Source organism: Tetrao urogallus, assembly GCF_951394365.1.
Source record: "Tetrao urogallus genome assembly, chromosome: 2".
NCBI classification, from domain to species: Eukaryota; Metazoa; Chordata; class Aves; order Galliformes; family Phasianidae; genus Tetrao; species Tetrao urogallus.
The window spans coordinates 84297962-84321452 of NC_136814.1; the positions used below are offsets into that span (position 1 = coordinate 84297962).

Consider the following 23491-nt stretch of genomic DNA (forward strand, 5'->3'; position numbering starts at 1 on the left):
CTTTGTCTCCATTTTGTCACCTTTCTTTTCTCTGTGTTCTAGTATCAGAAGATTATTCCTGCATGTTATGTTCTAAGTTGTTTTGAACTTGAGAATTTGAACTGTGATTGAGCTTTCACGTTATAAGTTTGTTTGCTAGGATACAGGACAATTAATTGTAGATAGACTAATTATTATGTGTATTGTACGGTATGTGCTGTCAGTAATAGAATTTCTTCTCTGTCAGAAGACACCCAGTCAGTGTCTGGGTGCTCAGTCTGATAGAACTGAGTTAGATATCATTATTACCCAAATTATTTCTGTTCATATCTTCTAGATGACCAGCCTGATGTTCTGAAGGGGAATGTTGTTTGTCTCCCCCTTTATGTCTGCAGCCTATATCTCTGGCAGAATATGTATCTAACACTGTTTGCAACTTCAGTGTAGAGAATCTGTGGAAATGACCCATCAGTGCATGGTCATGTAAAGAAGCAAGCACTACCTCACTAAAAGAAAGACTTACAGGCAGCTGCTACCTTTGATACCATGCCCCAAGATGATACAGCAGAATCTTTCTGCCCCAATCAAGAAATTTATCTCGTTTGTTAGTAAGTTCAGAACTCTTTTCTTTTTGTGTGAGTCCACAGTTGTTTCAGTTCATATGGATTTTGGAAGTGGATGTTCTAGTCCTCCGCACTTAGCACATTTCAATTCATATTTGCAGAGCAGTCGTGGACCAAAACAACTTAATTCCCTCAGGAAAAAGCAGTGCAGAAGATGTTCTCTCTGGGTGCACTTAATGTGCTATACCGCTAAGAGGTATTTCATGGGACCAAACACAATTAACATAAATTCTTACATGGTATATAGGATGAATGTTGGATCTTCATGAAAAATGGTTATGCTTTACATGTCTGTTTCCAATCTTTTCAGAAGCATACAAGCAATGAAAGAAAAATATTATTTCTAAGGGGACTAAGGAATTTTTTCCCCTTAATGACTGACAGTTGATTCTCTTTACCGCTCAGGCTCCAAATGAAGAAAAGCCATTTACAAATTAGCGTTAGAAAAGTTTAGCACAATCACAAAATCATAGAATAGCTCAGGTTAGAAGGGACATAAAAGATCATCTAGTTCTAACCTCCCTGCTACGCACCAGCTCAGACTTCCCCAGGCCCCATCCAACCTGGTCTTGAATGCCTCCAGGGATGGAGCATCCACAGCTTCTCTGGGCAGTCTATTCCTGTGCCTCACTGCCCTCTGAATAAAAAACGTCCTTCTTAAATCTAACCTAATTCTCACCTATTTTAGTTTAAAACCATTTCCAAGTCTCTTATCATTATCATGAAAGTATTAGGAATATTACCGTAATGTTACCATAATATTATCTTAGGGCTATTAGGTTATTAACAGGATTTACAGAAATTCTCCCTGTGTGCTTCCTGAAAATAGATTCTGGTTTTGTCCATTTAACTCAGAACAGGACCTTTACAGAAAGAAATGTGTATTATGGTGTACTAGTGTGAGTTTGAACATCTAACATATTACGATAAAAATCATCGATGTGAGAAACTGAGCAGAGCCAAGTGAAGTTATTCTGTGGTTCACTGGATCTGCCCCCAGGTCAGTGCTTTTGTAAAATAAGTCCAGTAATAAAAGATTATGTTGCAAGAGTAGTGTTTGGTACACCTTTCTTTTTTTTTTTTTTTGTTTTATCATAGACACTTTACATTCCAGTCCAGTGCCTTGCTTAATTCTTATAGCAGGTTCACGAACTGAGAGAAAAATGTCTGTCTGAAAATGCTACTTACAAATTTTGTCCAAATCTGTGCTGGTTTATATCTATGTTTGACAAGGGAGAAAGTCAAGTGATATGAAATGAATTTGACATGTGCTGAGCTGATGTCTTCGAATTCCTTCCACATGAAAAATTTGATTTAATTTTATCCATGCTCTAAGAGATGTAGGGTTTTTTTTTTTTTTCTTATTTTCTTTCTAAATGAAAGGCGTTGTAAATGGAGACATTTGTGGTCATTGTACCTCCAAATTTCACTTTAGATTGTCAGCAACATAGCTCAAGCAGTGATAAAAGCCATTCGAGAACAGCAAAACACACTCATATCGATATGTGAAATCTAGACAAATTGATATGGTACTTTCCTCCTTCTGCTCCTAAATCTTACAGTTGGTGTATGGATATTATAGAAGAGGACTCCTTAACTATAATTTATCTCCTTGTGTAAATGATCGCCTCACTTTACAAACCCTATGATATATTTGTTTTTCTGGTGACTTATTCATAGTTGACTACCTGTCATTCTGTTTCTAGATTGGTTGTATTATACATGTAAATGCATCACAGAATGATATAGTTATTATATTATGGTCTTTTCAATTCTAGACAGACATCTGGCAAAATAACTTAGTCATGTTGAAACCCAGTGTCAGAGCCCATGAAAGTCAAGCACCAGCTTTATAAGTGGCATTTTCCATGCGTAATTAGTCACTTAAGAGAACTTTTGTAAGTGATGTATAAGGATTTATCTCCTAGATCAGGTAGCCCAAGAACACTAATATGACTGGGTCAGTCCCAATATAAACTAGTTGTGGGTGTTCCTTTGGCATCTTTATCAAGGATGCCCTAGGCATTTGTGACTCCAGAATTTACTAAAACTTTCCCTTTTCTCCTGGTCTTCATTATTGTGGTCTGATGTATATCTTGTCACTCATTCAAGAAATGTAAAATCTTGATTATATAACTCCTTTATCTTGGTTTCCTGTAAGTTCCAGATCATTAAGAAAATCTTTATGTATAGTGTACATTTTCTTCTATGTTCCTGTGCCAGCTCTTAAATGAGACTGTAAAACTCATGGTTGTACAATGATGGAAACATAAAGAAAAGCTTATTATGTTCATGTTCACTGTGGATAAGGCTGCAAATTGTAATTTGTTTTTCATGGAATGTTACTACACAGTTTTACATAAAAGTCTATTTACATCATGTAAAATGAAAAAAAAAAAAAATTAAAAAATCCTTCAAGCCAATGACATAGTTTTTGGCCATCTTTAATTAATGGCTATTTCCATTATTTCTTGTTATTAATGCTCCATTATTTTATAGCAACATCACAAACTACATTCTTTTCTGATGTTTCTCTTATTTCTGCAGATCACCTTTGGACCAACCTTTCTTGGGAATGTTCCTGTTCACAAAGAGGTTCCTGAATGTGCTGGGCACATACATGGCTATAGAGGATGCATTAGGGATTTTCAAGTAAACAACAAAGAATTTTTCATCATAGATGATGCTCTTGGAGGGAAGAATGTTGAGAACTGTAATGTTCCAATATGTGATTACCATCCATGTCGCAATGGTGGAACCTGCATTAGGTAAGAGTTAGCATTTTGTCATCTCTTTGTAGCTGGCAGGTTCATCCTTAGTAGAAATTATTATACTTTTCTGTGTAATAAGCAATAACTTAACTCCTGTCCTGATAATGTTAAATAGGAAATGTTACATCTTCATGCCTAACCAAAGAAATTTTACAACTTCTTTGCTTACGTTAAAACAGATATAAAATGTAATTACACTGTACATGGTGCATGTGTAGTGAGTTGCTGATAGAATTCCTTCAGGATCAGCTAGTTCCCCGGCCTAGTGACCAGTTCAGACTCTTTTTATAGGTAACACAAGATCACATAACACCTTCTTCTGTCTGACAACTCTATATCTTGCCAGACCTGTACCCTCACCCGTCTTCAAGGTGTTCTGTGTAGACAAGTTGCGTGTCTTTGTGACCATGCTATGAAAACACCAAGAAGCAAGTCATCACCTTCAGCAACTGTGGATAGTATTCTCAAAGAAGATATGAAAGTTAGACTTTCATGATTAACCTCTAGGTCCCTAGTGGTGTCCTTGAACCTCTAAGTGAGGGTCAGAGAAGCAAAATCCCTCTACAAGCAGAGCAGTGCTAGTAGGGCAAGTCCAAGAGTCAGAATTGAGTCAGAGCAATCCCAGATATGTGTAGAGACTGGGAGAAGAATTCATTGTGAGCAGCCCTGTGGAAAAGGACTTGGAGGTCTGGTGGGTAGAAAGCTGGACATGAGTCAGCAGTGTGCACTTGCAGCCCAGAAGACTAACAGTATCTCTGGCTACATCAAGAGAGGAATAGCCAACAGAGAGAAGGAGGTGATTGTCTCTCTCTGCTCTGCCATTTTAAGGCCCCATCTGGAGTACTGTACCCAGGACTGGAGTCCGTACCTCAATAAAGATGTGGAGCTATTGGAAGGGGTCTAGATGAGGGTTGAGGCGCCTCTTATTAAGAAAGGTTGTTTGCTTGAGACATGCTCTAGCTGTAGCAAAACTGATTATCTCTTGAGATTTGGAAGTCCCATTTGGATAGGTTACTAGCTAGGGATCTTCAGAGAAGTAATTCCTGCATTCCAAAGTCCTGATGCTTCATTTTGCCCACAGTGTGTGCAATGCAACTCCATCACTGTATACTGTGTAATGAACTAAGAGAAAAACAAATTGCTTCTGCTTCTCTGAGAAGTGATGAAATTTATGCGTGTGTCACATCTACAAGTCTCACTCTTGACGAGTCATGTACCTATCTTCTTCAATTTCTTTGTAGAGGATGTAAACAGAGTGACAAGATGGAAGGTAAATTTGCTTTTGCTGGCAGGCACTATACACAGACTCTGACAATGCCAAGGCCAGAAACCCCTTTGGGGTATGCTTCACTTTTTTCTTTACTGATCTTGTTTTCCACAGCTTTCATCATGCTGAAAAAGTGTGGAAAAGCAATAACTTGCATACCTTCTGATCAGCCTTGGGAGATCTGGCTCCAGAACATCTTTAATCTGATGAGCAATCCACAAAGCTTGTTCTTCTGAATCTGTTGTCTTAAAAAATAAATTGAGTGTTTCAGTGGATGAAGCATCTTCTAAAAGGAATGGTGTGTGATATACTCTTCCTTCCAAGCAATTACTGCTAATACTATTTAGTAATCTATTTAGTAACCATACACAGTTTACAAATTCTAGGTAGAAGACAGATCCAATTTTAAAGCAATAGTACTTACCACCTTCTTTCTTCAGTGCTTTGGTTACAAACATTCTTTGATAACTCTTGCAGCTGAAAGGTAATAGCCTCTCCCTTAGTTCCACAGTAGTTTATTAGTTGCTTTATCCTAGCAACTATTTGATAAACTAGTATTCAGATTTAGAGGAATCCTGTTGTAATTCACAGCATGTCATGTGTGGAGTAGGAAAACTGAAAAACCAGAAGTAAACATTTTGTGTATAGTTTCTAGTGTTCAAGTGGTATGTGTGGACTATAATACAGCATGGTTACCTTCAGATGCTGCCAACAAGAGCCCTAAATAATATATGGTGCTAGAATGTACAGGGCAAGGTTTTGATAGTGGGTGGGGCTACAAGAAATGCCTCCAGTTATAAGAGTCCAGAAACTATCTAGATAAGGGTAGGCTTTAGCTGGCTCCCAAAAAGGACCTACAGCTTCTAGAGCTAAGCCATGAGCAAGAGAGAAAGCTTAAGAGAGCACAAAAGCAACAGGGAGAGCTAAATGAGAAAATGGGAGAGAAACAGCACTGCAGACAATAGGGTCAGTGCAGAAGGAAGGCAGGAGGTGCTCCAGGTGCAGAGCAGAAGTTCTCTGCAGCCAGGAAAGGCCCATGGTGGAGCAGGCTGTCCCCATGGGGATCTTTACTGGAACAGTACGGTCCCGAAGGATGAGTACTGTGGTATGGATCCACACTGGAGAAGTGCTTGGAGAGTTGCAGCCCTTGGGAAGTCCAGTTTGGGAAGAACTGCATCCTGTGGGAAGAATCTCACATGTAGTAGGGGGCAGAGTGACCATGGAGGAGTGGCAGAAACAATGCAGTACCAGCTGACTGCAGCCTCTGTTCTCCTCTCCCTTCACTGCTCAGGGGAGGAGGTAGAGGAGAGTAAATGGGAGGGAAGGTGTTTTTAGTTTGCTTTTGGTTCTTGCTGATGTAGTCTGTTACCAGTAGGCAATAAATTACATTAATCTCCCTTATACTGAGTCTGTTTTTCCAGTGATGGTAAGTGCTGACTGATCTCTCTGTCTTATTCTCAGCTTATGAGCCTTTTTTTCCCACATATTTGTGTTTACACAATATGTGCTGTTTACAGGGAGGAATGAGATAGCAATGTGGTTGAGCTAAGCTGACTATCATTGTTAAACCACCATCTCACATCATTGTTAAACCACCATCTCAACAGTACTAAAAACATTCCCATCTCCACCATTAATTGTATTCATTTACCTACTTACTTCTGAGAAGAAAAAAAAAAAAAAGAAAAAAAAACCTTAATTGTAGTTAAATCTTTTTTCAGATCAGAAAACAATCTGACAACTCTTATAAAGCTATTATTGACTGGTTTAAGATATTGCCAGTTGTTTCACTTAGCTGTTTAATGACAAAAAAAAGCCATTTTTCATTGCATGTTATTCTTTGTGAATTTGGCAACTAATTGGGGCTTTTGCTTCTGAAAGGCCAAGTGTTATATAATGAATAACTCAGACATGTTTTATAATGAGGAATGAAGCTTGCTGTACATAGACAGGTGTGTTTCATAAGAAACATCTTTTACCCTCATTCTTAAATGAAAGTTACTTGCCTGACAAGGATTAGACAGACCAATGAGTTGGAATGGCCAACCACGGCAATGATGGGTCACACAGTCACCATTTTGCCACAGTATAAAACTGTGTGTACGACAAAAGCCATTCTGTTTCAAATTGCACTGTATCACATAAGAGTTTTAGTCAAATCTAAATTTCTGATTCTTTACATAACACTTATTTTGTTAGTTTTTTAAAAGAAAGTATTTTCTTACCTTTGTAAATACCCTATGGCTTGTAGAGGCACTTTTGCAAGTTTACTAGTTCTTTTACAGCATTTTCTATCCGTGCTCAAGTAGAATTCCAGAGACTGGTTAATTTCAGAGGGGAAAAAATGACAGCTATTCAGTAAATGTAGTGTCATACAGTTCTGTGAGTGATTCTGTGAATTCATTGTTCACTGGATTTTAAGTATGAATTTGGAGGGAGATTAACCTTGGAAGTGCTAAACATTCTGTGTTGCCCCCTCTTCATGCGAGCCAGATGTTGCAAACCAAGACTAGTGTTAATTAAAAAGTCACATCTGTGTGTGGGAAATAAATTCATAAAATTAGCAGTGATTTGACAATTGTGAGCCACAACTCTTGTGGCAGTTGATTAATGCATTTGTTTTAAATTGTATAAAGAAAATGTAGACATAGACAAGTTGTTTTTTGTAGCGAAGAGTACAATCTCAGAGTTAATTGCTCCCACAAACAATCATGTTTCCAGTGTCTCAAACTATTCTCATAGCGATTACTCTTACTGTTTTTGTTCTCCTTGTATTGGTGCAGCAGATGGGTCCATTAATGTTAATCAATTAACTCAGACTGAAAAATCAAACTCAATTAGCAATAAATTTCAATAGAGAGACAGTTGTCTTCAGATTCCAACCACAAGGAATGCCATGTGCATCAAATATGCAAGGAAGTGAAATTTTCAGTTTTGGTACCTGGCAGCATGATAAATATCTTTGTAGAAGTTTAGGTATTTCACTTGGAAAGTAGCTTTTCTACCATGAACTGTAAAAGTAATATTTTAAATTATATTTTAGAAACTGTTTTCTGCACACTGGAGGACCATGCATTTCTTTGTAAGACTTAGAACTGATTCATCAAATTATAAATTAAATCCTAAACATCTCCCAGAGTTCATCTGAAAAGGTTTTAAATGTCTTTTTAAAAAGTAGAAAATGAGTTCTAGATTAGCTTTGTGGAAAGCAAAAGAAAATGTTATAGTGGAACTTGATATGTGATAAAATTCCATGTATTGCAGCTGTTTAAAGGAGAAGGTAAAGTGATTTAACAAGTGCCATGGCTCCTTGTTTGTATATATCCTCAGTCATTATGACTGTGACTGTTTTTTATAAAAACAACGTAACTGAAGACCATGGAGACTAAAATGTAATTTTGCTTTTTTTCCCTCTTGTTTTCTATTTAAAAGAGTAGTCATGGTGAATCTTTCCCATATCATGCACTAGAAATTATTCTTGTGCCTGCTTGTGCTCATGTATCAGAAATACACATCAAGTCAGATTTTAGCTGAAGGAATTCATCTAGGGTAGTCTTTTATTTCCTTATAAGCACATTTCTCACATTTTTAGCACACAGCTAGTGTTTGCTTCTGGTTCACATAATCTGGTTTGTGTCATTTGAATTAAAGATGAAGTTGTTACATAAGAAAGTTCCCATTTCAAAACAGAAACCATTGAAACACCTTCCAGTAATGCTAGTAGTGGTGCAGGCTAACTTTTGAGAATTCCTAAAGGATTTTCTATCGCAGCTTTATATGTAGAGCAAGAAAGGAATCAGATATTTGGGAATGGCAGGACTGATCACACTTACACTGATCTCTTATTGGTCTGTTTAATGATCTATGAGAGTCAGACAAGAGCATTATCCAGAACTTCTAGTTTTGTTGTGTTTATTTTACAAATCTGAATCCTACTTACTTATTATTAGGATCCATATTCAGTCCAAAACTGTTTTAAGCTCTTCTGTGTTCAGCTCTTTCACAAAGATCAACCAATGAAAGGGATTAATTTTTATTTTAGTAGATTTGAAAAGGAAATAGGTTTCTAGATAAGAGTTGAGAATTCTGCTCCTGGACTCAGATACTTTGTTCAGTTCTGCCTCAAACATTTTTAGAATTTGCACCATATGTACTTAAGTAAAATGATTTGTACAGAGATACCCTGCTTCCTGCTTCTTTCCAAAAGACTGTGTTTTTGTTAATTCTGTCAATACTAAAGATGCTCACACATTAACAACTCCAGAAACAGATGGTATCACTATTTTCATTCATGTTTCTACATACTGATATTTAGAAAGGCTAGTTTGGGAGACTGAACATGTTGAATTCTGTACTCTTCATAAGACTATATAGCTAAATTAGCTGGAGTTCAGTGCATATGAATGCGATTCACATTTGGTAATCTGTTGTTTTTTTCTAACACTTATATAAAATCAGGCCTTGGTGAAGAAAATATTAAGCTTATTTTCAAATTGTTTTATTTTTCTAGCAGAGAGATTGTTCATCTTACCATGTTCCACATGATGTTAGGAATAAGTAATGACACACTTAGAACATCTTTCACGTTACTTTTGAGAAGTATGAGAGAAAATGCCATTGTGCTTCTCAAAATTGATCAAAATAGCATTGGACATAAGCTTGTTACATCATATTTTTATAGGAAAGTCAAAGTAGCAATCAAACCAGAAAATTTTATCTTCAATTTCACTAATAGTACATATTAATATATATTGCTGGATGTACTACAGCCTGACTGCTGTTCTTTATAGCCAAGCAGAAGTTCTATTTAAATTCATTAAAAATATGCAGCTTTTTTACCAGTGATTAAAATGTGGCTCAGTTTCAGAATTTGTTGGCTTAATAATTTTGCTTTTTTTTATAGAACTGTTGCTGAAATAACAAATTCTGGCTGTTGAGTCATAGCATTTAAATCCAAATCAAAGCAAACTTTCGAAAAACAGATTATCAAAGAGTAAACCTTTCTGTGTTTTTAATACTGTCAGTGAACTGGTGGGTCTATTAAAAATGTCTGTGAAAAAATCAATTTTTTTCTGTTCTCGGATCTGCAGATTTAGTATTCAATTAGTGTGAAAAGTAACTTGCTGAAAACAGAGCATGCAGGAAAAGCAAGTATCCAAATGTAAACAGGACTTTAAATTCCTGACTGTTTAGATAATGTGCAAGCTGTGCACAGACTTTGTTAAATGTGATGTTTATACATCATCTTAGTTCAGTTGTGCTTAAATCAGAGAAGCTGCCATGGCTAAAATTTTAGTGTGGGTATTGAAATACTAGTAAGTGCCATTTTAATACCAGTCATTCTAGAATGATTTGATTCAATTCCCAGAAATACTATGCAACATCATTTTCAAGAATTACAGCACAACCAAATCAGAATTTGTGATGGCATTGCATCCAGAAAAGAGATTGTATTTGATATAGCTTTAAAACAAAAGATATCAGGAAGCTGAATTGAATGCTATCCTTTTTCAAGGCCACTGTGATGTTTAAATGTACACAGAAATACTCAAAAAAACATTCATACGCATTTGTCCAACTAGAGAAGTAGTGCATACATTCCTGTAAGAATTTCACCACCTTAGAAATCCTGACAAATAGTGTAGCTGGTGATGTTTGCTGTATGTTGTATCACATGTAACAGGTGTGTGAAAAGTGATAGATGTGCCATATTCTTTTTACTAATTATTAAAATTCCACAGAGATAATGCTTTCATTGCAATGTATATGTTCTTAGTCAGGGACCATTATACGTTGTAACTGTGTATTTTATTGATATTACTGTAAAATCACAAGATTGGTACTGCAAAAGATGAATAATGCACTATCTGTAATATGTGTTAGAACATTATTCGTATGCTCCTAACCAAACATATAGACCTACCTACTATGATAGATTTCTAGACTTCAAGCAATGAAAATCATGTAAGAGAGGGGAAAAAAAAATGATGAGATTTAGTCGTGACTAGAGTGGTTGAGTGAGGAATGAACAGGAAAGATTATCAGCTATTCTGAATGCCTTTCTTGGGGAGCTTATGACTAAGAGATTATCTGAGGGCACCTTACAGGACAGATTTTGATTACAGTTTGAAGAAACCTTCACTTTGTCATTTTGTTGAATACAGAACAAAAAAATCATATGGTTAATATTCAGTCTGAATTTGGAATATCTGAATATGAAGTACTGTACTGATACAAAACTTTGTAACTCTATTTCCTTCCAGTAAAAGCATTCATTTAAGTTCATTTTGCAGAAAGATGGGAAACTGATTTTATTATTTTTTTTTAACTGTTAAGTCTGGCTTTTTTGATCTTATAAAATCAGCCAGTTGATCATGTGTACAGCTAGATAGGAAGAGTAGTGTAGACATAGTCACCGTTCTCTATGTTTGTGTCCATAAATGAAGTAATTCATGTGCATGAATACAATACATTTAGATTAGGCTTCTTAAACCTGGCCATCCTAACCAAATCTAGATGTAGAGAGGAGAAGAAACAGAAATAAAATGCACAATCTACCTGTACCTAGATTATCCACAGTTGTCCACCTCAATATTCAGAGGAGACATAAGCTGACTAGATCCTCACTTTTTCTCACTGCCCATACCTATGGGTCAGTACCTATAGTGCTTGTAAAGGCAGTCTTCCCCACAGTTTAATTCAGTTAATGCAGGTTAAATATCAATATAAAAATTTGTGAAGGAGGAAAGTGTTTCTTTTGTTGGATTTGGGTTTTTTTTGATTGTTTGGATGGCTGGGTTGGAGTTCTCAGTTGCTGGTGAAGTCAGGAGGGGGAGCAGCAAAACTGCTACCATGGACTTCCAAGGGCAGACTTTGAACAGTTCAGGACATCAGTAGGGAGAGTCCCTTGGGATTCCATCCTGTAGGGTAAAGGGGTCCAGGAAGTCTCGTCTTTCCTAAAGAAGGAAATATTAAAGGTATAGGAGCGGGGTTTCCCTCTGAGCTGCAAGATGAGCCAGCAGGGAAGAAGACCAACATGGATGAATAGAGACCTTTTCCTGAGGCGAAAAAGAGAACCTACTTCCTGTGGAAGAAGGGATAGGCAACTTGGGGAGAATACAAAGAAGTTGTGTCAGGGGAGATTCAGGTTGAAGTTTAGGAAAAACATCTCTGAAAGAGTGTTCAGGTGCTGGAATGGGCTGCTGAGGAAGGTGGTGGAGTCACCATCCCATCCCTGGAGGCACTCAAGAAACATTTAAATGTTATACTAAAGGACATGGTTTGGTGGGAAGTATTGGGGATAGGTAGACGGTTGGATTGAATGATCTTGAAGGTCTTTTCCAACCTTGGTGATTCTGTGATTCTGTGGTTGTTGTTTGTTTGTTTTTAGCTAGGGAAGACCTACTGAGGATGTGTGTTATGTGGAAGATCAATGTGTTATTTGTAAAGAATCATCGGATTTAAGAATTACCTGCTGTGCTGCTAAAGAATTAGTACATCCCTGTTCAAAAAAATACTGTCTTGAACAAAGATACAAAACTGCTCTTGAAGATTGAATTTCTATAGCATAATAACCTTACAAGACACAAAGATAAAGTGACCTTAAAACCACAAAAAAAGCTGTTTTTCCTTCCTTGGGTTATCCTGAATCGTAATAGCAGAAGCCTGCACAAGGTTTGACGTGGGTACATCAGCATCATTCATAATCTATGGAGTTTCTAGCATTGCTTTATACCAGTTTTGGAACAATAAAAACTATTTCATATCACCACCTTGAAAGCTGATGCCATTTTTTTCAGTAGTAATTATCTGTTGTTCATTTCATTTATCTATTAGCCACTATCAATACTGTTCATTTACCTGACTGAATAATAATAATAGAGTAATACTCTATTACTAAATAAAAAGTCTTAAAAATAAAAAAATAAAAAAACACTTTGAAAGTGTTTCCTTTAGTTGACAGGCTCCTCTTCATAATAGCTGTGTCTGTATTATTACAACTTAGTAGTCATATACAACTAAACTACAGTCTCGGAGTGCTTGTAGGATTACAGCTAGTATTGCTTCTTTCCTACTTCAGCTGATAGTGCTTAGGAGTTATGAGTTAAAGGATAAGAGATGTCAAGGCCTGATTTGTATTACTCCACAAGGCATCAGTGTTCAATAAGGGATACTGTGTACTCGTGTATTCAGGTCACCTTCTCTATCTGTCCATCAGTTTAGCTATATTGAATGCTTTGAAAAATTCATCTGGCTTGGAGGTCAGCGTTTGCACTAGATTTCTTCTTATATTGTCCTAGTAAGGCATTTTACAGTCAGATAAGAAAACATTTCGTTTTTATGTTGAGAAGTTACATAGAAGACTGATTGTACTTGGTCTTACCATTGTCTTCTAATGTGGTTGTCATATTTGAATTAGACCCTATGAAATAGTTGTGTTTGGTTTCAGCTATCCTACTCATTTCTTCACCTGGATTACTTCTATTTGTATTGACATATAAATTACTATAACGTATTTTGTGTGTGTGCATAAAAGAATATAGAACTGCTGTTGGTTTTTCACACTCATGTCAGAAGAGGTTGCAATGGAAATGCAGTCAAGTTCTGAAAAAATCTGATTGAAGGGAGCATCTCAGGAATCCCCCATGCTGAAATGCCCCAGACAGAAAACAGTTACTCAGATGAAGAGATTTGAAGTTACTCAAAGTGGAAGTTATAAGGGTTCTTCTGTGTAGTGCTGTTATTTAATAATCTCTTCCGAAAATTTTCTCTGGATTTCAGTGGGGTATGGGACCCTTCAGTAGAAACTCTGGACATAACATGTTTTTCCTGTTTCCTTTAAGGCTGTTGATAGGACATGAAGTTTCATAACTTAGTTTCAGTGTCATCAGGAGTTACAGAAGTGAGAGTTAAGTATTTTGTATGGGAACGCATATATGAATGCATGTATTTGTATACACCCTTAGTTTATAATGAATACTGTTCATCTATATGTATTGTTAATTCATTTGTAATTGTCTTCTCTCATCACACTGTGGAGTTTTATAATTTGTTGGTGAGGGTAAGAGTAATTGCATTTATTCTGTATCTCCATTGAGTTGTAAGACAACGGTAGGGAAATAGGTAAAACCCCAAATAGGCAACAATGATAATAGGAACAAAAGCTTGAGTGAGAGTGATGTTGTTAATGAAATATAGATTAATATCATTTGTTCAAGATGTGCAATTGCTCTTCAACAAATAATCTTTTTTTTTCTGTTTTTCTTGATGACAGTTTTAGCCCAGCAACTATTCACAGCTTTAATTTATTTTCTTCATCATTATTTAGACCATGGCTCTGGAAAAGCTGTAATCACTGTAAATTACACAGAAATCTGCTGGAAGGTGATACAGCATCAGCAACAGAGATGTTCAACCTAAAATACATCCTTCTTAACAAGAGGTTTTGAGTTACAATTTGTGTGCATTTTGCACACAAATCCAGCTTAAACTGGATTGCTACTATCTGTAGGCTGAAGAATTTCCAGTAATTATTCCTTTTTTTATAGTAGTATATAATAATGTACTATATCATCATTATATTTCAGTTGTCATACCTGTCCAATTATACACTTTTCCATTGTCTAAGCCATTTGGAGAAACAGTGCAGTATATTCCAGGGTGGAAACCAAGCATAGTAGTTCATTAACCCAAATTTAAGTGGTTGCCTAGATACCTCCAGGGATTAATTATGAAATTCACACCTTAAAAAATGCACAGATTGTTTAAAATCCTTTAAAATCACATTAAACATGTTTTCGACATGGTATCTTCTTATGCAACTAGACTTTTTTCTTGGTATTATTTCTGGTACTGCTATGTGGGACAGAGTTACTACCTGGATAAGTAGTATGTAACTTCATGTAATGGAGAGAGTAAACTATATTGAAAAATCTAGGGTAAATTGTACTAAAAATTATTTGTGGTTAAACAATCATTAAAAAATAAATTGGGTATTGTAAGGGTGGCTCTAATTTTTACGTTTTCTGTTTGTTTGTTTGTTTCTATTTGCCCAGGCAGATTTTGTGAAGAAGGTAAGGTGAAAGACTGTTGAGGGTTGTAATTTCCCCTGGACATACAGTCCATATGGTCCTTTTGTTCTAAATTATGAGATACATTTACAGTTTTCCCTCAGTTAACAAAATAATTTGCTTCAACCCTATTCTCCCTTTTTCTGAAAGACAGTATCCGAAAAATCTCCCTTATGTCTAGTGCTAAACATGACAACAAGGCAGAAGGATTAAACGCAAAACTGTCATGGACAATGTGCAGAAGCAGAGTTACGATACATTTCCTTTTTCTTGGCATTTTCTCACACTTTCTTATTGTCAGTATCCTCACACTCCAGCCTTCTGCAGGGTGAAATTTGTCTCACTTAAACTTTGGTAGCCAAGTTTACACGAGACACAGACTTGCACTCACAAAATGGCTCCTTGATTTATCACCATTGCAGGCACCGCTGCATGAGCAAGCTATGTATAAACATTCATTTCTTGTCACAGTAAGTCCAATGCAAACACTTAGATTTTAAAAGTTGATGCAGTCTTTGAGCATCCTTACATTGTCCCTATTTTGAACAGTAGGGTACACAGACTGTATTTATTTCACTGTTGGCAGAGACAGATTTAATTGTTAGGTTTTGAAATTCTTTGAGCGGACAAATATAAAATGTTCTTAACGTTGAAATCTAATTTTAGCATGCATTCTTAAACTTAAATGGAAAATACAATGCAATCAGGATTTTATTTTATTTGCTTTACAAGTGTTCAGACTGAGCATCCAGATTTATAATGTGATCGTTATGCCAGCTGAAGATTCAAGGCTAAATTGTAAAGTCAGTTTTCAGCTTCAGCAAATGCTCTCTGGGTCCTGCTGTGTTTCACTTAAAAGCAAGGACAAGTGGATTCCATCAGTAGGAGAGCATGTTTTGCATATGAACTACTGCAAGATAATACTGGGATGGAGTAGGATTCAACATAAGGACACTGTTTTTATTTATAGGCAGTCGCTGGCTTGTTTTCAAGCAAGACTTTAAAGCAAGGTGGATGATTTAGTAGCAGATGTGGGATTATAATACTTCAGTTTTAAAATGAGATGGTGTTTGTCCTGTACCTTGATGGTAAAATGCTGTGATTTAATATGAAAAATACGGTATTCATGGGCATGATCTTGCTTGGTGCAGAACAAAAAAAAAAAATGGTTGAAATGATATCATCTCTTTTTTCTGCATAGTAGTAATATAGTTAAAACCTCATCTTTTGATCCATGTTCAGTGGATAATTATTTTGTGCAGTAGAAAATGATTGTACATTATTACAAGTATATTCAGAGGTAGGTTGGTATGTGTAGATATATGATGACTCTTTATCAGGTTTTGTCCATATTTTTGTATGGGTTTTTTTGTTGGTTTTTTTTTGTTTGTTTGTTTGTTTGTTTGTTTGTTGTATGAATTAGGCAGTTCCTAATTCCTTGATGTTTAAGTTTGCAGCCATTTTCTGTAGGTGAGTTTTGACAATAGGCAGGTTTAATGATTTTGCCAATATACATATATTTGTCAAGTCCTTTACACAGATCGCATACAAGATCTGACATTCTACACTAGGAGGCTAATCGTATGTCTAAATGACTTTCCTTAGACAGGGACACTGCAATCATAGCCACAAACCCAAAATACTCAAAGCATCCTGAGTTCTCCCAACATAGATTACCCCAATTTGCAAAAACGTAACTGGAGAAAAAATGAGGAAGGTTATTTATATATCAAATTCCAGCTTTTTCTCTCTGCAGCTGTTATATTATACACTGTTGAAGAGTCTGTGGATGTAAAATAGCCCCTTTCTCAAATAAAACCCAATTTAAAGAAGCATGCTCTATTTGTACAATTTAGTTTAAAAATAAACATTGTGACTTAAGTAAACAGATGCCTCAAAAACACATTTTCTTTGCCAGGAAAACCGTGGAATCCTTGGCTGGGAGAAGTCCTTATTAGTTGCATATTGTTTTGAAGTGAAACACTGTTCTGTTTGCCTGGGTTGGTTTTAAACCTCTGCTCGGCTGAAATGAAAGAGCTATAGGTTACTGCCACCTACAGCTGGAATGTCGCCCAGTCACTGCTAAAGAATTGGATGCTGCACTGAAACCCCTCCAGACAAAATGCATTAGATCTTATAGGTGAGCAAAAGGAGGAGGACTTTTCAAAGCTGCTAGTAATTGGGTTTTGCCGGCGTTTTATGATATTTAAATAAAAATGGGGCTACAGAGAAAGTAAATCCCACAGCAGCATATTCAAGCAGTTTACTTCTCATAAAAGCACCTTCCTACTGGCAGTAGCTTTGCAGAAATGTTTAAATTTCACGGAGAGGAAAAAAAAATTTCTACTTCTGATAATTCAGCCAAAATTTGAAACACTACATTAAAAAAAAAAAAAAAAAAAAAAAAAAAAAAGAGAGGGAGACTCTATTGTGCTGAAGACTACTTGGCCACTGTGGTTTTGTGTACTGCACCTCTTTTAAAAGGCTTACAATGTTCTTTGTCTCCCGCAACCTCTGTCCCTGCTTTGCTCTGCATTTTTTTTTCTGCACTTTAGAAAAAAAGGAAAAAAACAGTACACATTTTAAATTAAGACCTCGGGAGAATGGGAATAATAATGTGCAGCAGTAGTATGCCATTTTCTGTGGCTGCTCCCCTTTCTTAGTTCTGTGCTTCATTGCAGTTATTTGCAATATCTTTTTCAATAAGTAACATTCAGGGAAGCTAACTTATAATAATTGTCCAGTGCTGCTTAACTCTGGGAATATTGGCATAAAAAAATGCATGAGAAAGAGGGGAAATGGTTGTTTATTTCCATCCGAGTGTATCCTGTTCTTTTGCTATTGCTGTGATATCTGAGGGTTTTTTTCTATACTCTTCCTGATTTAATTTCCCTTTCTGTGCTGCGTTAAAGAAGAGTTCTCTGTGTGGGCCAATCAAGCTACTTCAGTCCCTAAAGGATTCCTTATGTAAGTAGTTACAGTGAGATTTAGTGAATGAGGTATTTTAGTAGAAATGCTGTGTTCGTGAAGGTATCCTGTGCAGTGAAGTGTGCAGCCACACAGGCAAAAGCCTTGTAGTGTTGCTACCTTATTTTCATTTATAGTGCAGGAAACATGTTTTTTATACTGCACTTAAATATAACTTATTTATGAAAAAAGAATTAAGCCTGAGATATCGTTTTTCATTTTTGAATGCAGAATGAGCCTAAGAAAAAACACAGGACTATGTTGTACTTTTAAAGAGATGGTATTGATACATTCCAGGCCATCAGCACTGCCTTTTGTTTGAGCTAACTATGCCTGTAACCAGTATTTCTTCAAAGCACTTACCTTTCCACAGACAGGAATTATGAACTGGAACTATGACAGATCTGAGTCAGAGAGGCTGAAGTACGTATTCTTTCAGGCAGCATCTCCAATTATTTTTCATGCCAGCAGATGTTACGGGTATGTTCCTCTCTGGCCAATTGTTGGAATCATTAATAATTAGCGATTGTACATTTCAGTGTTTACATGTAAAGGAGCTTCATCCTCTGACACACAGTTTTGAGCTCACATTGCCAGCAGAGTGCACGAAAGAAAATGGAGCTTGGTTCTCATTTTACTTCTTAGCTTACACCATTTTAGAGTGCCGAGATTCCCCTGCCTTACGTGAAGCTACTCTGATTTATACCAGTGAAGTGAAAATCTAATCAAGCCCACAGCTGGATGCATTCAACAACTTTTTGTTCACCCAAGATAACTCTGGATGGTATCGATCTGCATTATAGAACTGAACAGAAAACAACAGGAGGGAAATCTGAGAAACGCTGTCTCATTTAGACCCTAATAAAAGCTCTTAAGGTGCTTGTTTCATTGCCATACTCAGCTGGATCATCTTTAGAAATCAATGAAGGACCTGCAGTCAGAAGCATGCATAAAAATGTCTTGAACTTATTAAGTGGTTTCTTTAGTCAGAAGGTAAAGACTGGGGGTGGGAGTGCAGCAGTATGAAAAACGCTGCAGTGTTGGTGATTCAAAATTTGTCTAACTTTGCCTTTATTATTCTTTAAAGCTAAATGTAGCCGGGTAGAAAGGAAGAGGCAGGGTGGTATAAAGAGAGATGGAAAACAGAGCACTAAAGCGCTGTTTGAGTCATTTCAAACTGCTGGATGAATGACTCTGTAGGAGAGAAATTGCTGTAGTGTCACTGGCTTGCTGCTACCAGCGTGTGTCACTGTAGATGTCAGTGCAAAGTAAAACTGGGGAAAAAAGATATCTACTTGCCTCTCACTTCTGAGACAAAGAAAAGGGCAAAACCTGTTCTGCCTCTAGTGATTGCAGTCATAGATAAGCATATGTGTTGCTGAGAACTCATCCTTTGAGAAAAAAAAAAAGTATTTTCATCTTGAGATGACTTTGCAACCCTCACAATAGAATGATTTAAGTGATCCACGCAGGTCTGATTAGTAACAGCAGGGACCTACCATAAGCTCTAAATAAATATAAAGTCAATTTGGCCCACATTTGTTTTTCAGTATTTTAAGCATTAATATATATTTAATGTTGCTGAAATAAAATACTTGAAGTGTCCCTTAGAGCCCACTGTTAGTGGAATGCAGCTCATGATTAAGCAGCACAGAGCTGTTGTACTCCAGCTTAAAATTGGCTTCTGAACAAATGCAGTGCAAACACAGAGGGCAATTGCAAATAAACACTTTGAGATCTCCCTGTTTTGGAAAGAACATGTAGAGAAGTATAAAACCAGCCTGTTTTCTCAATATCGATTTAATAGGAAAGGAAGATTAAATCAATATTGTGTCCCAGAGCCACATCAATATGAACAAGAACTCAACATCTCAAGGATATTTTACATCCAACAGACTTACTTGATTAAATTATTTATAATGATAGTGTGCCAATAATCCTGCCTATTGCATGAACTATTAACATTTTCTTTCCTGACCTCACTATCATCCTGCTTTCTGGAGGGAGTTAATTATTGCAAAGCTGTCAGCTATTGCAGAGATCTTGAACAGAGAAAGATGATATAATGATTTTACATAAAATTCCTGAAGTGTTAAAGCACTCTTCCTAGAACAATTTTCCAATTAATTCGTTGAACTGCAGGAAGTTATTTGCCCTCCCACATTGCTTGTTTGAGTAAAGAAACATATTTTAACAAATGAATTGATTTGGTTTGGTTTGGTTTAGTTCTGTTTTAGTCTAAGGATACAGTGAGGATCTTTTATTTTATCCTTTGTGAACATATTACCCCTTCCTACAAGCAGTCACCATAGCTACTGGTAAATAGCATTACGTTTGCCTTATTCTTTCTTTTTTGAGAAACAGCAGGAAAAAAAAAAGGGGGGGGGGGGGGGGAGGGAGGGTAATTTTTTCAGTAATCAGAAAGAAGAGCACAGTTCTTAAGTAATAACCAATTAGCTCTTTCTGAAGTGAGCTTAATTCAGGGCTCTCCTTTATTCTGAAGAGAACATGACTGTGAGCCTTTGCATCTGGTTTTAGCCAACTATGCTTCAAATATTTTGTCCCATTAAATTCTTTCATTTATGTTTGATACACCTGAAAACAAATCTGCCACTGTGCAATGTGCATATTTACTTGGATGTCCACATTTGCAATTTTTTTTTTCTCTCTACATCCATTTTCTCAATTTAGACAAACTTTAGGTTGTCTCAGACAGTAATTCAGATTGTTTGCTTTCAAGCAGAGCCTGGCTTCAAGCAGTGTGTAAAATTAGCTGGTATTTTCACTTTGACCTACACTTCCCAAATACATGAGCACAACAGTTTGTACATGTTTAGAATAATGTGGTATAGGAATCTCAATGCATGTTACACGGTCATTTCTTTACCTCTTTAACACTTCAAAAATAATATTTGTCACAGGAAAAAGCTGCTCAGATCAGATTCAAAGAAGTTTATGGATTTATTAGTGAGATGTAATTAACTGGCAATAAGTGAACTATATACTCAGGATCAATACCAACAGTACAACAGAAAAGCCACAATTCTAGACACTACAGAACGCTAATGATCGTCAAGAAACTTGCAAGCAATTTTCCATAATTAATCTGCACACAGCCACAGAGCAGGATCATGGCCTGCAACCCTTCCAGGCAGTGTGGTTGGAAACCCTTTGAGAAGTTTGTGTCCCCCTGGTACAGCTCCTCCAGGGATGGGGTGCTCTCTGTTGCACACCCCCTTGCTGCTGCCTGTACCCCATAATGCTGCAGCATGAATCCTGTGTGCACTGAGGACAGACCTCCCTGTCCCATCTCACGCTCTGAGCCTGCGTGTCCTGCACCCCACCGGGACATGTGGGCCTGGCCCTGGCAGGGCTGGGAGGTTGTGGGGCAAGATATGGCTGTGTCAGCTTGAGTCACTGCTCCTCAGCCCTTCATGGCCTCTCCCAACACCTTTTGCAAATCTCTGTGCTTCCATACTGCATTTCAGTCTGTATTCAAAAGTATCATCATAGTTTTCCAATTAATGCTCAGTCTGACTGGTGGCTGTCATGGAATTCTTCCTTAGCATTTTCAGTTTGGGACAAACGTGCAGGTGGATTTGGTCCCAAAGCACCTACACTGCATTTTTCCCATATTCACAGTTTCCTATATGCAATTGCTATATTGTCCAGTGTTGGTTTCGAGGTCATTTAGCTGAAGGTGTACCAGGTAGGCATGCCCCCAGCATTATTATACAGTTTAATAATTGAGAACATAACTTCAGTTAAATTATCTACCAGGATCCAAATGCATTATGTTCATTTTACATTATGGGAGCCTCAGGCCTTTTCCTTTTTTCTTGAGAAAGATTTATGTTCTATTATAACATCTCTGTGCAATGCTACCCCCGATCATTGTTTTCTTCCTAAAGAATATTTTTGTTTGAAAACCTGTTTCAGCTGCATTAGCTATTGTACCATGTTTCTATTATTTCTATTATATCAAATTTTATGGTCTACTTATTCTCTTTGGTATTTTTTTTCTCTGAATAATGCTCAAGTTCCTTATGTTTTAATATTGCAATATCTAGGAGACATTATTTTCCTCACTGCCAGTATCCATCCTCCTAGCTCAAATTCAATCATTTTACTAACTAAACTGCTTGATTATTGTTCTTGTTAATAATTACATTTTCTTCTTGCTGTCTCACCTCACATGGCTGGTATTGCTTTATGATTGGAGTACAATTTGCTTACCCACTTTTGTTCTTTCTTTATATGCAAATGGAATATAAACACTGGATCTTCTGTCCCATTATTTATTAGTTCTGAATGTGCTAGATATAGTCCAAGAATCTGTTGTTCTAGTTGAATCTGAGTTCTTTCAGTAGGTGTTTTCCACTAATCTTGGGTCCCCAGACCCCAGTTGGAGCTGTGCACACTTTTCTCTGATTCTCTCAAGGCTGAACTATTTTCATTATGAATCATCTGTGCTGTCACATCTGTGAACGTCTTTCCTGATTGGAGGTTGTCCTGTTGGTTGGTTTCAACAGAGGTTTGGCAATGCCATTTCTTGACTGAAGGATGATGAGTTGCTTTTCGGTATGTCAGAAGATATATGTGTATATAGTGTATAGTCACCTTGTGAGCAAAGGTTTCTTGGTAGTGGCCTAGCAGTTCAACATGTATAACAACCATCAACAGAGAATGTGGAGCTCTTTTTTTGAATGTCGAAGATGACAAACCCTACAATTTATATAAAATATAATACGGGAACACAAAAACCAGACCATGTAACAGCTGCTTTTTGCAATTAAATCTTAATGGATTATGTTATTCATTATGATACCTGGAGCCAAATTCACAGTTGATAGAACATCATTCACTTCAATGGAGTGACACTTCTCTTGTCAGCAATAAACTGCCTCAGGCTTTCTAAATGACCATGGAAACAAATAGTATGAATGCAGATTGTATGCTTTGGTTTCTTGTAAGGCCAAGGACAGAAAATTCCCTGTAGGCATTCCCTTGCATTCCAGTTGGATCAAGGTTGCCTCGAGAGCCATCACCTGTGAGATCTTTAGCAGAAATTACTGAGACTGTTTATAGTGCATAAAAATGAGCAAGTATAGTTATGGGTTTGATACATGAGCCTTCTGATAATCAGGGTCCATTGTTCAAAAGCATCTTTGAAGACTTTCAAGAGAGCATTCTGTTCTGTTGTATATAGCATAATGATACAATGACTTACAACAAGAAGCACAAGAGGAGCATAGTCTGTAATGTCAAATCTATGAATAACATCATAAAACATGCAGAAGATGTTGATTTAATGATTGTAACCCAAACTTTATGCAGATATACTTAAATATTATTTTGCTACTTAGAATGGACTGTTATCTCTCTGTTTTCCAAGTTAGATACACCTGAGAGTCCAAAAAGATGGCACATAAACTTGCCCTTGTCCATTGTGAAATTCCAATTCCAGATGAACTTGTTGCATGCTGTGAGAGATGATACTGACTGAGCCTGTCTGCTCTGCTTCTGAATCAGTTGAAGGAATGTATGCCTGCATCTCTTCACACAGTTGGCATTTTAGTATAAACCAGATACTGAGCTGTGAAGAGTTTCAGCTGAACCACAGTCTCCAATTCTGTGCTATTGAATGTCCTGTGGTGTATTGCCTCTGAACAGCATATGGTACTGACAGCCAAGGGATTGAGACTCTTAGGTCATTTGACTGATAATGAAGCACATAACAGTCAGAGTTTAGGCAATCCTATATATACAGTACTAAATTACCTCTTATCTTCTAGTTTGCTGGAGGTATTTTCA

At 36.8% G+C, this 23491-nt stretch overlaps 1 protein-coding gene across 1 annotated transcript in view; it reads left to right on the top strand.

Moving 5' to 3' along the window:
* The window catches only part of EYS (eyes shut homolog), a gene marked incomplete at both ends in the record, with an annotated part of 656806 nt that overhangs the window by 557971 nt on the left and 75344 nt on the right, over window positions 1–23491 (top strand). The window contains one exon of the mRNA XM_079532608.1: window positions 3150–3370. Within this exon, the coding sequence (XP_079388734.1) occupies window positions 3150–3370 (221 nt within the window). The remainder of the gene's footprint in view (window positions 1–3149; window positions 3371–23491) is intronic.